At 38.9% G+C, this 13,831-nt stretch overlaps 1 protein-coding gene and 1 long non-coding RNA gene across 3 annotated transcripts in view; one reads left to right on the forward strand and one right to left on the reverse strand.

Moving 5' to 3' along the window:
• The window catches only part of LOC128647790 (receptor-interacting serine/threonine-protein kinase 2), a 248,823-nt gene that overhangs the window by 128,292 nt on the left and 106,700 nt on the right, over nt 1-13,831 (reverse strand). For both annotated transcript variants that reach the window (XM_053700516.1, XM_053700522.1), the window contains exons 4-6: nt 8,883-9,038; nt 8,439-8,572; nt 7,160-7,209 (exon numbers count right to left, since the gene is read on the reverse strand). In XM_053700516.1, coding sequence (XP_053556491.1) covers nt 7,160-7,209; nt 8,439-8,572; nt 8,883-9,038 — 340 coding nt within the window. The remainder of the gene's footprint in view (nt 1-7,159; nt 7,210-8,438; nt 8,573-8,882; nt 9,039-13,831) is intronic.
• Nucleotides 1-13,831, forward strand: part of LOC128647808 (uncharacterized) — a 161,683-nt gene that overhangs the window by 97,311 nt on the left and 50,541 nt on the right. The window lies entirely within an intron of this gene.

The following is a 13,831-nucleotide window of genomic DNA, read 5'->3' on the forward strand; positions in this document are numbered from 1 at the left end:
TCAAGATTACTGGTACATTTTGTAGAGGGAAGAGGATCTTGGGAAGGAGGACCATCTTGAAAAGGGCAATTCGGCCCGTCAATGAGAGGGGGAAATTTTGCCAATTTTTCATATATTCCTTTGCCTTAAGTAGAGCTGGAGAGATATTAAGATCATACCACTCTCGTGGGTTGGGAGAGACATTAATGCCTAAATATCTGAAGTGGGATCTAACCTCATTAAAAGGTAGGTCAGTCATAGATGTCTCACTTTTCCTAATCCACATTAATTCTGATTTGGTCAGATTAATTTTATAACCCGTGAAGGCTCCAAAGGAGTTTGTAATCGAAAGTAATTTGGGGATATTGGATCTGGTGTTTGAGACGTAGACCAGTACATCATCGGCATACAAAGCAATTTTTTGTTCCATTGAGCCTATCCTAATACCTTGAAGATCTTTTCTTATTTTAAGAGCAAGAGGCTCAATGGCTAGATCAAAGAGCAAAGGAGATAAGGGGCAGCCTTGTCTGGTGCCCCTTTGGAGTTTAATTGGACCAGATTCTAGCTGATTAATAGAAAGCTTGGTTGAAGAATTTTCACAGAGATTTTTAATAAAATATACAAAGTTATCCTTAAAACCAAAAGATAGTAAGGAAGACAAAATATGCCGATGATGTACCGAGTCAAACGCCTTCTCTGCGTCTAAGGCTATTACCGCCAGATCCACTTGATCTTGAGACGGTGTTTCCACCGAGTTATTAAAATAGTCAAGGATCAGAAAGAGTTCTCTAATTTTAGCTGTTAAGTTGCGTTTGTTTAAAAACCCCGCCTGGTCCTCGTTAATGAGAGGCCCAATCTCACTCTGAAGTCTTTTAGCTAAAATCGAAGTCAGTAGCTTGTAGTCAGAGTTTAGTAATGCTATAGGCCGATAAGCCTCCTTTTTTAGAGGATTTTTACCTTGTTTTAAGATCAGTGAGGTCGTAGAGGCAGAGAAGGATATAGGAATAGGATTCTTTTCTATGTAGAAGTAATTAAAGAGCGTTTTTAAGTGTGGGGTAACAGTCGATGCCAGTAACTTATAGAACTCATTGGGCAATGAGTCCGGCCCAGGGGCTTTGTCTGGTCGAAGTTCCTTAATGGCTTGAAGGATCTCTTGATCCGATATGGGAATGTTAATTTTGTTTACTGCCTCTTCCGTAAGAACTGGATGGTCCAGGCCTTCCCAGAAACCTCTTGAAGCTACCATATCAGATTCCCTAAAGGAATAAATTCCTTTATAGTAATCCGAGAAAGTTTCTAATATTTCTTTCGAATCTGTAATCAGAGAGTCAGATTCGAGCAATGAGTCAATTGAAGAGTTCCCTTGTACATTCTTATATAGACTAGCCAGGAATTTACCGGCCTTGTCTCCATGGCGATAGAACTTTGCTTTGGATCTTAAGTCGGCTTGGACCGTATTGTGGATCAGTAAAGTATCTCTCTCTCTCTTGGCATTAGAATATTGTCTCCAATTTAGAGGGGTGGGATAAGATAAATATTTGTTATAGGAATTGGTCAAGGCTTTGAATGTTTGAATTTGTCTAAGATTGGTTTTCTTTTTTAATTTGACCATATATGCAATAATCTCACCCCTCATTACGGCTTTACCCGCTTCCCATAAAGAAATTGGATTATTTACTGAGCCCATATTTAAAGAGAAAAATTCATTCATTTTATTCATTAGCCAGTTTTTAAACTTTAAATCGCATGATAAAAATTTAGGGGAAAAAAAACGCCGTGAGGGGTGCATTTTACCACAGATAGGGATCACCAATAGGATTGGGGCATGGTCTGAAATGGTTATTTGTGCAATTTTAGTAGTAGAGCCTATCTTTATAACTTTATCACTAACTAGAAATAAATCTATTCTTGAGAGAGAGTTGGTGTTTCTGGCCATGCATGTATATTCTCTTTGATCTGGATGTTGTAGTCTCCATAAATCTTTGAGAGCCAAATTGCTCTCTAAGGTTCTAAACATTCTGGCTTCTAGCTTATCTCTCTTAGATTGCGAAGAAGTATATTTTTTCCCCCTATGCCTATCAATGGGTGTTCGAGGTGCCATATTGAAATCCCCTGCTAGAATGACATTCCCTTCACCCATTTGTAAAATATTGATTTGGACCGAGTCCCAAAATTTAGAGTCAAAGTTGTTGGGGGCATAGATATTACAAAGTATATAGACAGAGTTTGCCAATTTGATCTTTAAAATTAAAATTCTACTATTTGGGTCAGAGTATTTCGCTAGTATTTCATAGGATAGTCTCTTCCCCAATAAAATAGCCACTCCCCGCTTCCTACCGATGCTAGGTACATAGAATACCTCTTTCACCCACGAGGTTTTTAGTTTAGTCGATTCATCTGCATTAAGATGGGTCTCTTGTATAAAAGATATATCAGTATTATATTTCCTCAGCTGCGAAATTATGGCCTTGCGTTTTATTGGAGAGGAGATACCCCCAACATTCCAGGACGTTAAAGTAAATTTACCTTTTTTAGACATCGCTTAAAAGAGAAGAAAAAAAAAAAAAAGGGGGAGGTTTCCCTCCTCTCTCCCATCTCTCCCCCTCCCCTTCAAAGGAAAAAATAAATGTAATGCCTCCCCATCCTCGTCCTCGAGAAAGTAATTCTCCTTAAGAATTAATAGAAAGAAAGAAAAAAAAACAGAAGCAGTCATTTTTGTTTATCAGAAATGTAAGTTAGTGTACTCTTTAGATTACTAGTAAACCTGTTAACCTAATTAACAACTTTTTCCCTAAAAAACTTCTCTGCCTCCTCGGCAGTCTCATAGAAATATATATGGCCCTGAAATTCTATTTTAAGTTTGGCCGGGTATAGTACAGTGGCAGAGATGCCTTCTTTAATTAGTCTGCCACATATTGGGGTGAGTTCTCTTCTTTTCAAAGAGGTAGCATATGCAAAGTCTTGAAAGATTAATATTTTAGTCCCGTCCGGGAGCGCAGGCAAGTTCTTACGTGATAATTGCATGATTCTGAGCTTATCTTGATAGCTCAAATATCGTACAATTATGGGTCTGGGCCTAGCTTTGTTTCCATCTACATCCCTTATTCTCCCTAGTCTATGAGCTCTCTCTATTACCAGAGGTAGTAACTCTTGTGGAAAGTTTAGTAGCTTAGGGAGAGATTCAGCTGCGAATTTCTGAAGATCTGAATAATCTGAAGTTTCAGGAACCCCTATTATCCTGACATTATTCCTTCTTGATCGATTTTCTAGATCTTCGATCTTGTTCTGTAGTTCCCTGATAGAACTAGTATTGGCCTGTATTTTAGTGCTTTGAACTGATGTGAGATCTTCGAGGTCAGAGACTCTTTGCTCCGCTTCTTCGATTCTCATCGTAAATTGCTTAACGTCATTAGCGAGCAAGTTAAGGTCTTGTTTTATTTCTATCCGAAGTGATTCAAATTTTGGGTTTAAAGCTTCCAGGATACTATTTACTAGCCCTTGCGAGTCTGTGCCCCAGCTGGGCCCTCTGGTGGAACTAGGTTCAGGGTGCAGTTCAACCGAGGTTTCTAACGGGGCTTTGTTCTTTCTATCCTTGGCTCTGGAAGCCATGGTCGGCGGGGTGCTTTTGTGAGTGGTTAGTGGATTTAAAAATCTATCCATAAATAAGTGCGGCTAAGGGCTATAATAGGGAGTGAGTGAAGGGGGGGGGAGTGGAAAAAAAAAAAAAAAAAGGGGGAGGGGGGGGGAGGGGGGTGAAGAAAAAAGTGAAGGATCCAAGAAAAATACAAAAAAGTGTTCTAATAGTAGATGTGAAGAAAAAAGGGTGATCTAGGCCGACCAAGGTTATTTTCTCCCAGAAAATAAATTATAAGATTACTGCGTTTAAACTAGAGCAGAACCCTCTAAAGATTTAATGCACCTTTTAGGCTATTAAAGTGTTCCCCAGTGGGGGCTTTCTAAGCTAAAATATCTCGAGTAGAGTACAGTGTGCACAAGGCAATATTAACTTTACCTATATTAATTTTAACCCTAAAGATGACACTGACCTTCAAAAAAAAAAAAAAAAAAAAAAAAAAAAAGGGGGGGGGGGGGGGGGGGGGGTGAAGAAAAAAGTGAAGGATCCAAGAAAAATACAAAAAAGTGTTCTAATAGTAGATGTGAAGAAAAAAGGGTGATCTAGGCCGACCAAGGTTATTTTCTCCCAGAAAATAAATTATAAGATTACTGCGTTTAAACTAGAGCAGAACCCTCTAAAGATTTAATGCACCTTTTAGGCTATTAAAGTGTTCCCCAGTGGGGGCTTTCTAAGCTAAAATATCTCGAGTAGAGTACAGTGTGCACAAGGCAATATTAACTTTACCTATATTAATTTTAACCCTAAAGATGACACTGACCTTCAAAAAAAAAAAAAAAAAAAAAAAGGGGGGGGAAAAAGCCGTAAATTAATAATCACCCTTAATTTGAGACATAATAAGCAACCTCAGGATAAGGGCACACACAAAAGAAGGAAAAAAAAAAAAAAAAAAAAAAAAAAGGGAGTAGGAGAGTTATGTACTTATATATTTTCAGTATAGTTTTAACTGTTCATGTTTCAGAGCCATTGACTGAGTCAATATATCAGAACACAACGCCAGCACTCCAATATCAATAATTTAAGCAGAAAAAAGTTTGAAGAAATATAAACAGCTGAGGTTCAAGCACTTCTTAGTGGTCAGATATGAAAATAGACCAGTACAGCTTTAAAACACTGACTGAAACCGTGACTATAGATAGCTCAGTGATCAATTGTTTTAAGTGTTAAGCGATAGGAGTGAAAGAGAGACTACAGTGTTGCTCTCAGCTAGAGTGAAGGATTTTCAATACACTGTGTTTTATGACTTAATGTAGAGGTAAAACAATTTAAAGAGCAAAAATAATTAAACACGTTGTGTTAGAATAGCTTAATAAGCAGTAACTTTAGCATAACATAGTTATATCCAATAACGTAATTGTGTCCGCCCTCGGAGAACTTGTTTGAGTATGATTAGCAAAGTCTTATGTGCAGCGATAATATTCCCAGTATCATAATACTCAAAATACTGATTGTAGTAATATTAGCAAAGTCTTTAATCTAAGTAAAAGGACACAGCAAGAGTTCCTGGTGTTGAGTAAGAAGGCAAACAGATTGTATACAGCAGTGTTTGGCGTGCTGAACAGGAGAGCTTGGAAGAGCTTAGTGAACACAGTCTTTAAGCACCAGCGTGTCAACAAGTATTAATATATGCATGCTTAGGCTTACCCCGTAGAGGATCTGCAAGTAGGAGCAGGGGGCTGTGTATCGTCAGCAAGTTTGTATGAAGGGCTGCAGCCGGTATACTCAGAGCAACAGCCAAATAGAGCAGTTTCGGATGTAAGCCAATACCGGAGCTTCTCAGTCGAAAACGGATCCTGCCAAGAGAGAGATCTTTGCGGAGTGTGCCGGGTGAGGACACAGGAGCCGTAACTGAACAGCGTAGAGGATGTTAGAGGATCCGGATATCCAGAGACTGCAGGGGCTGGAAAGGTCGTTCCTCTCTCTCTTACTGCCCATCAGCCTTGGCACCGCCGGGAGCTTCTTGCAGAGGTCGCCGTTCGTCTTCAGAGAGGGCGCGAGCCCTCCGGTCACCAACTCCCCGACCCGCCGTCTCAGTCCAGCCCTCAATCCGTGTCTCCAGATGACTCCACCGCTCCCCACAGGGCCAGGGCGCGGAGGACGGGGAAGAGGCAGAGGGCGGTCAAGCCCCAAGAGACAGACAGAGCCTGTAGCGTATCCCTCCGCGGTTTCGCCGGGTCTAGATCAATGCCCGTCCCCTCTCTCGCAGCACCGGTGGGAGAGGGGGAAAAAAGTCAGTCGCGGACAGGACCAAAGAGGTAGACAGGCCCGATGCTCCCCTCCCTCCGCGCAACTCCGGTGGGGAGAAAAGGGGGGGGAGAGGAGGACCCCAAGCAGTCTCCAGCGACCTCTCAGGGCTAGACCCCCGTAGTGGGGAAGGTAAGTCCGATCTGGTTCTAGCAGTCCAAAAACTCCAATCTGAGGACGGGGGGGAGGAAGGTGAGGAGTTGTTACAAGTCCCCTAGAATAAGAAGAGTAAAGGGCTAGCGCCTATCCCGGCTTGTAGTGTTTTCAGGTAGGCGTAGTTATAGAAATAAATCAGCCCAGGTCGGGGAAGTGTATATGATGCTCACCTCCTCTCACGCAGCACCGGTGGGAGAGGAGGGAGAGGCAGGTGTAGAATTTCTAAAAAAACTGTTCCAGGATAATGTTTGTGGTAGCAGAACACTTATGCAAGGTCCTTCCAAGCTGAAGGTGTATCAGTACAGTGGGTTGTCGTTCCACTGCCAAGGCTCCGGTAGCGATGTAAAAAGCTGTCCAGTTAGCTAGCCCAGAATCCAGGCTCGGCGCGAGAGAGCTCCGCCAGCAGCAGTAGGACTGGAGTGCCAAACGCTCAGCACCTGCGTTAAGCTCCTCCTCCGGAAACCAAAAAACTGTATCTATCCTTATTACATATACATTGCTAATGTCATTTGAACAATTAAGTAATAAAATAATAATTTTCCATTCTTTTCTCTATGTGTTGAGCTTTAGTTTTCCAGACAAATATAAGATAAGAAAGCAAGTGTGTGTACACAAAGTGATAACATAATGAGATCTGATATTACCTGAAGCTCAACCCATTGTAATAGGCTGTGGTTTAAAAGCACAAAACCAGCTACTTCATATACACAAATAAATCTGAAAATGTAATTTCTCATACATTTTATACTCTTATAAAACAATGTGTCCCTTTAACAATCCTTTTTTTTTTCTTCCAAAGGGTTATAAAGAATCAATCATGATTGTAAATAAAAAGCATGTATTCTAAAGTGCAGTAAACTTTGTAAAAAACGATATGGGGACAAAGTTTATTTCAGGCCCTGAGAGTGTAAACTTACAAGCCCAGCTGTCATGTGCATCACCTTTTTGAAAGGTAACTTGTGGCCGGGCCCTCTACCTATTCAGCTGGAGCAAAATGTACTTAATCTATTATATATTATACCTATTTGTATGTTATACCTGTTTATGGCGCTGTGGAATCTGTTGGGGCTCTACAAATAAATAATAATAATTATGGTTGTATTGTAAGCAAGTGGAGGGAGGCAATAAGTGTGATATTTAATTTACCATGGAACGGTTTCATCCTGCTGAAAAGTTCCCACGCAGTGATGCCAAAACTAGAAAGCAAAATAAATAAATGAATAAAGCTGAATAAAACGGCATTGTATATACACAGCCATACGTACATATATGAAGTCACGCATATCAGTGTTCTCCCCAGGATGCACCACCCGGCTGATTTTACTGACCCGCCAGCTAAAATGTTAGCCAATATTAAGATAAAATTAACTAAAATTAAAAATGTTCCATTTTTATTGCACAGATCATTAAATATATTTATGTTAAATTATACAATTGATTTGTGCTTTGGTTAGCAAAAAATGTTATAATATTAAACATTATTATACTGCCCCTACCCAGCTACTTCAGAATGCCACCCAGCTGGCAAAAGTCTCTGTGGAGAACACTGGCATATCACATGCAGACATCCCAACCTGCAAAAACTCATTTCAGGGAGGTGGCTTCTCCCGCTACTGTGCCGCCACCCCCCCCTCACAGTTACATATTAGACGCCTTGAAACCCTAAATAAGATAGAGAAAAAAGTAGCTTTATTGCACAGCCACATAAAACAAACCTATTTTCCAGTGATCGTACACTTGTTAAATGCTTAAATATTTTAGAAGTTTAATTACGTGCAGTAAATAAGGTAGCATTTGTATTTTATTTTATTAAAATCAGTGTGTGTGTGTGGGGGGGGGGGGGTTGATTTCTGATGCATGCTTTAAGGGTTCTATAACGTCCCAGCAACTAAAGACATTCCTTAAAGAAACCCTTTTCCAGATTTGGGCCACATTGGATCATAGTACTTGGAATTTCAGGGAGATTGCACTCCATTTGCTGGCATCAGGGAGACGATATTACAATCAGGGAGACTCCCTGAACTGCAGGGAGACTTGGGATGTCTGCACATGTGCAAGAAACTTGTTTTGGGGAAGCATTTCTGCAAAAAAACATATTACACTAACATTTCAAAGGTACTATTGTGCGAGTCAATTTTACTTGTATTCCTATTAATGTAAGGAAACCTGAGTAATCACATAGTATGAATCCCGTATTGTAATAATTGTAATTATGCAAAATATCTGTTTTTTTTCGCTTCTATCAGGAGAGAAATGTCTGTTATCTATCATGGCTCTGTTTTATCATAATAGTTTAAGTATGGTTGTTACAGGCTTGTAATGCCTTCTTTGGCTGCAGTTCAGATTAAGTTAATCATATAATTCATGTTGTATATTATACATCAAGCAGGTAATTGAAGCTGTGCCAGGCAGATTGTTTACTAACCTGTAAACATCATCAGCAGGTGTTGGACAATATCCTTTTATCCTCTCTGGGGACAGGTACACTCTAGGGTCCTTATTAGCATTTGAACATATAGAGCTCAATGTTTGCAAATATGGCATTCCAAAATCTGAGAGCTGTGGGAGAGTGGGAAGGGAATACAATAATAATAATTATGTGAATACAATCTTATTTGGGAAGAAAAAATAACAGTTAAAAAGGGTCTAAATTAATTTCTGTCTGTAGTTTCAAGTGTAGGTGAAATAGCAGCTAGGTATGCAGTTATCTTGGACATTAGGTGGTGTCTAGATGGTGTCTCAATGGTGAAGGTCTAGAGAGAGGGAGAGAGATAGGGTGAGGTGCGAAAGAGATACTAGCACGAGACCTGTAACAACCTAGTACAGTAACTGACAGATGAAACACAGTAGGAAAGAGTTTCTGACTTACCTTAACCTGATACTGGTGATCCAGAAGAATGTTGCTTGGTTTGAGTGCCTGGTGAGTGATAGGTTGTAACTGTTCATGTAGGTGACACAATCCTCTAGCAATGTCAGTGAGTATTCTAATACAAACACATGGTGGCAGCACACTGTACAATTTCCTCTGAAATAGGGCACACGAATGTCAAAATTAATTTTAAAAAATCAATTAATTTTATGAAAAGCAAAATGATTTAAATAATAAAATAAAAAAATGAAAATGTAATTTTTAAAATACTTTCCATTATTTACATAAAATTCTATATCATTTACAATACTTTGTAGTAGAAATAAGTGAAAATAAATGGTTATGAGGAATGTACATAATGTTACACTTATCTTCTCTTAGAAAACAAATACAAGGTAATTACTGGTAACAAATTGTGCACTCAAAAAATAAAATACATCAAAACAACATAGTGCAACAAGGATATAGAATAAAAAAAACACTTTTGTGTTTGATGGTAGGGAATTCCCAGATGATGTGCATGAAAAATAAAAAGTGAATATAATGAAGTACATAGATTCAATGAATCCAGTCCCTCAGGGAACAATACTCACATTCGGAAGAGCTATGACTAAGCTCTTAGTGAAGGTGTCAAGCCCCTCGGCTAATAAGGATATTTCCCAGGATATCAGATGTGTAAAATATATTTATTAAAATTAAATAAAGGAACAATTCAACAGACTGTATTAGTCACCAAGCTACTGGGTATATAAATATCAAATGCGGGTGAACAACCAAATGGCTTAACAATTCACCTTAGCATTAAAATACCTTCAAGCTCTGACTGCAATTATACAAATGTCTGTATTAGTCCCCAACAGTTTAAGTTCTTAACTTTATATTATAGTTATATTATATTTTGTTATATATATTTTTAAAGTTTACTGTCCCTTTAATAAAAGCATTATTGCTTATTGAACAATATTGCAACAATGATTCTATTTAAAACTGAAATGCACATTTCAATTTTGACCTAATTTACAAGACAGCACCCCTAACCCATAATAGATGTTACAATCCCCATAAAAAGACCAGCGGTCATTAAGGAGTTAATAAAAGAAGTAAATTGAATAGTTGTTTAAAAATGTATAATCTATCTGAATCATGAAAGAAAAATGTTGGGTTTCAGGTCCCTTTAAGCAAACACTTTAAATTTAATGTGAAAATAACCAGAAGTGTTTGATTGCGTAAAACTGGGTTCTTAGGACTCTAATGTTAATTGGCAGATAGGGACGAATCCCACAAAAAAAGTTATTTTTATTCAGCACATGATTATCCTTTCAAAAAAAAAAAAAAGCACTGTTTTATATTTTGAAACATTTTAAAGCAAAATAGAAAATTGTGCGTTGTGCCCCTTTAATGAGCAGGTTTCATAGAGTCAAGATCTTAAAGATTTGTAGATTTGAAAGAAATACATGCCAGCTAGAACCAGGAGGTTCTATAGTGGTGCAAATGGCACCCCCAATATTTTAGCTTGAATCCTTATTGTATATTAAGTTTTCTCTGTGAAAAAAATCACAAAAAGACAAAGGCGCCTCCTAGTGTAATACAGTTGGTGAAAGAGATTTGTTAGGTAATCAAAAAGGTACTCACAAGTGGAGCAGCACCCAATTGTGCTAAATCAAACAGACTGGGATCTCACAGTGTCCCAGCTCACTGACACTGCAAGGAAACTGGTCTCTCCAATGTCTTGCCGGACTGACAGAGCTCAGACTCTCACAAAGAGGTTTACATAAAACCAAATTTTATTAATAAAATAAAAATCTCAGTGTCTCATGACACTAGATATTAAAAGAACAAGCAACGCGTTTCTCAGACTGCTGTCTGTTTCATGTTTCATGTAATATCTTGTTCTCTTCTCTATTAGCCTATTTACATAATAATCATATAAGGTCCTGTGCGCCCCCTAGTAGTAACACACCCTTAGTGTTACTGATTGTTTCTTTATTGTATATTAGGCTTAGAAGGATGGGCAAAATTTAAAGGGACATTAACCCCTTAATGACCACAGCACTTTTCCATTTTCTGTCCGTTTGGGACCAAGGCTATTTTTACATTTTTGCGGTCTTTGTGTTTAGCTGTAATTTCCCTCTTACTCATTTACTGTACCCACACATATTATATACCGTTTTTTTCGCCATTAAATGGACTTTCTAAAGATACCATTATTTTCATCATATCTTATAATTTACTATAAAAAAATTATAAAATATGAGGAAAAAATGGAAAAAAACACAGTTTTTCTAACTTTGACCCCCAAAATCTGTTACACATCTACAACCACTAAAAAACACTCATGCTAAATAGTTTCTAAATTTTGTCCAGAGTTTATAAATACCCAATGTTTACATGTTCTTTGTTTTTTTTGCAAGTTATAGGGCCATAAATATAAGTAGCACTTTGCTATTTCCAAACCACTTTTTTTCAAAATTAGCGCTAGTTACATTGGAACACTGATATCTTTCAGGAATCCCTGAATATCCCTTGACATGTATATATATTTTTTTAGAAGACAACCCAAAGTATTGATCTAGGTCCATTTTGGTATATTTCATGCCACCATTTCACCGCCAAATGCGATCAAATAAAAAAAAAAGTAAAATTTTTCCAAATTTTAGGTTTCTCACTGAAATCATTAACAAACATTTTGTGCAATTATGGCACAAATGGTTGTAAATGCTTCTCTGGTATCCCCTTTGTTCAGAAATAGCAGACATATATCGCTTTGGCGTTGTTTTTAAGTAATTAGAAGTCCGCTAAATGCTGCTGCACACCACAAGTGTATTATGCTCAGCAGTGCAGGGGTTAATTAGGGAACTTGTAGGGAGCTTGTAGGGTTAATTTTAGCTTTAGTGTAGTGTAGTAGACAACCCCAAGTATTGATCTAGGCCCATTTTGGTATATTTCAGGCCACCATTTCACCGCCAAATACGATTAAATTAAAAAAAATAGTCAACTTTTTCACAAACTTTAGGTTTCTCACTGAAATTATTTAGAAACAACTTGTGCAATTATGGTACAAATGGTTGTAAATGATTCTCTGGGATCCCCTTTGTTCAGAAATAGCAGACATATATGGCTTTGGTGTTGCTTTTTGGTAATTAAAAGGCCGCTAAATGCCACTGCGCACAAAACGTGAATTATGCCCAGCAGTGAAGGGGTTAATTAGGTAGCTTGTAGGGAGCTTGCAGGGTTAATTTTAGCTTTAGTGTAGAGATGAGCTTCCCACCTGACACATCAGACCCCCTGATCCCTCCCATAGAGCTCACTTCCCTCCCCCACCCCACAATTGTCCCCGCCATCTTAAGTACTGGCAGAAAGTCTGCCAGTACTAAAATAAAAGTTTTTTTTTTTTTACTTTTTTTTTTTTAAAGCATATTTACATATGCTGCTGTGTAGGATCCCCCCTTAGCCCCCAACCTCTCTGATCCCCCCCAAAACAGCTCTCTACTCCCCCCCCCACTGCCTTATTGGGGGCCATCTTGGGTACTGGCAGCTGTCTGCCAGTACCCAGTTTGCATATAAAAATGTTTTTTTACAATTTATTTTAGTTTTTTCTGTAGTGTAGCTCTCCCCCCCCCCCAGATCAATCCCCCACCCCCTCCCAGATCCCTTAGATGATTTCCATTAGTTTTTTTTTTTATTATTATTTACAATAATATCAAAATAGTTTCTGTAGTGTAAGCGGTTCCCACCCGCTCCCTCCCCGTGCACGCGCCCTCCCGCCGCCCCCTATGCATGCGCGCGCGCCCGTGCGCGCCCCCGGTGATCCCGCCCCCCATCCCGCCCCCCTCTCTGACTAAGAAGCCATCGATGGTCGCCCACCCACCCCCCATTTACGCTCCCACCCACCAACGAATGCGGCCATCGATGTCCGGTGCAGAGAGGGCCACAGAGTGGCTCTCTCTGCACCGGAGGGGCAAAAATTGTTATTGCAGGATGCCTCGATATCGAGGCATCCTGCAATAACCGGAAAGCAGCTGGAAGTGATCAGGATCGCTTCCAGCTGCTTTCCAAACCGAGGACGTGCAGGGTACGTTCTTGGTCGTTAAGTGACTTTTTTAAGAGGACGTACCCTGCACGTCCTCGGTCGTTAAGGGGTTAAACCCAATTTTCTTCTTTCATGATTCAGATAGAGAATACGATTTTAAACAGCTTTCTAATTTACTTTTATTATCTAATTTGCTCCATTCTCTTGATATTCTTTCCTGAAAAGCATATCTAGATAGGCTCAGTAGCTTCTGATAGGTGGCTGCACATAGATGCCTCATGTGATTGGCTCACCAATGTGCATTGATATTTCTTTAACAAAGGATAGCTAAAGATTGCGGCAAATTAGGTAATAGAAGTAAATTGGAATGTTGTTTAAAATTGTATTCTCTATCTGCATCATGAAAGAATTTTTTTTGGGTTAAATGGCCCTTTAAGGTTTTTTTCAGATTTCATTCTGAATCATGAAAGTTTAATTTTGAGTTTTATCTCCCATTAATAAAACTAATTTGATCAGTGACATGTGGACAACTAAAAGTTCATATACGTTTGTACAATTCTATATTTAATAATTTAGAAAGTTTCCAAAGACTTACATTACAATAAAATAAACATTCTGACGATAATATAGTTTCTTAGTTAAAAAACATGCTTTGAGTTACATTACAAGCAATTATAGTGATGTCGCGAACATAAAATTTTCCGTTCATGAACAGCGAACGCAAACTTCCGCAAATGTTCGCTAAAGGGCGAACCGGGCGAACCGCCATAGACTTCAATAGGCAGGCGAATTTTAAAACCCACAGGGACTCTTTCTGGCCACAATAGTGATGGAAAAGTTGTTTCAAGGGGACTAACACCTGGACTGTGGCATGCCGGAGGGGGATCCATGGCAAAACTCCCATGGAAAATTAAATAGT

This window comes from Bombina bombina, chromosome 1, assembly GCF_027579735.1.
Source record: "Bombina bombina isolate aBomBom1 chromosome 1, aBomBom1.pri, whole genome shotgun sequence".
NCBI classification, from domain to species: domain Eukaryota; kingdom Metazoa; phylum Chordata; class Amphibia; order Anura; family Bombinatoridae; genus Bombina; species Bombina bombina.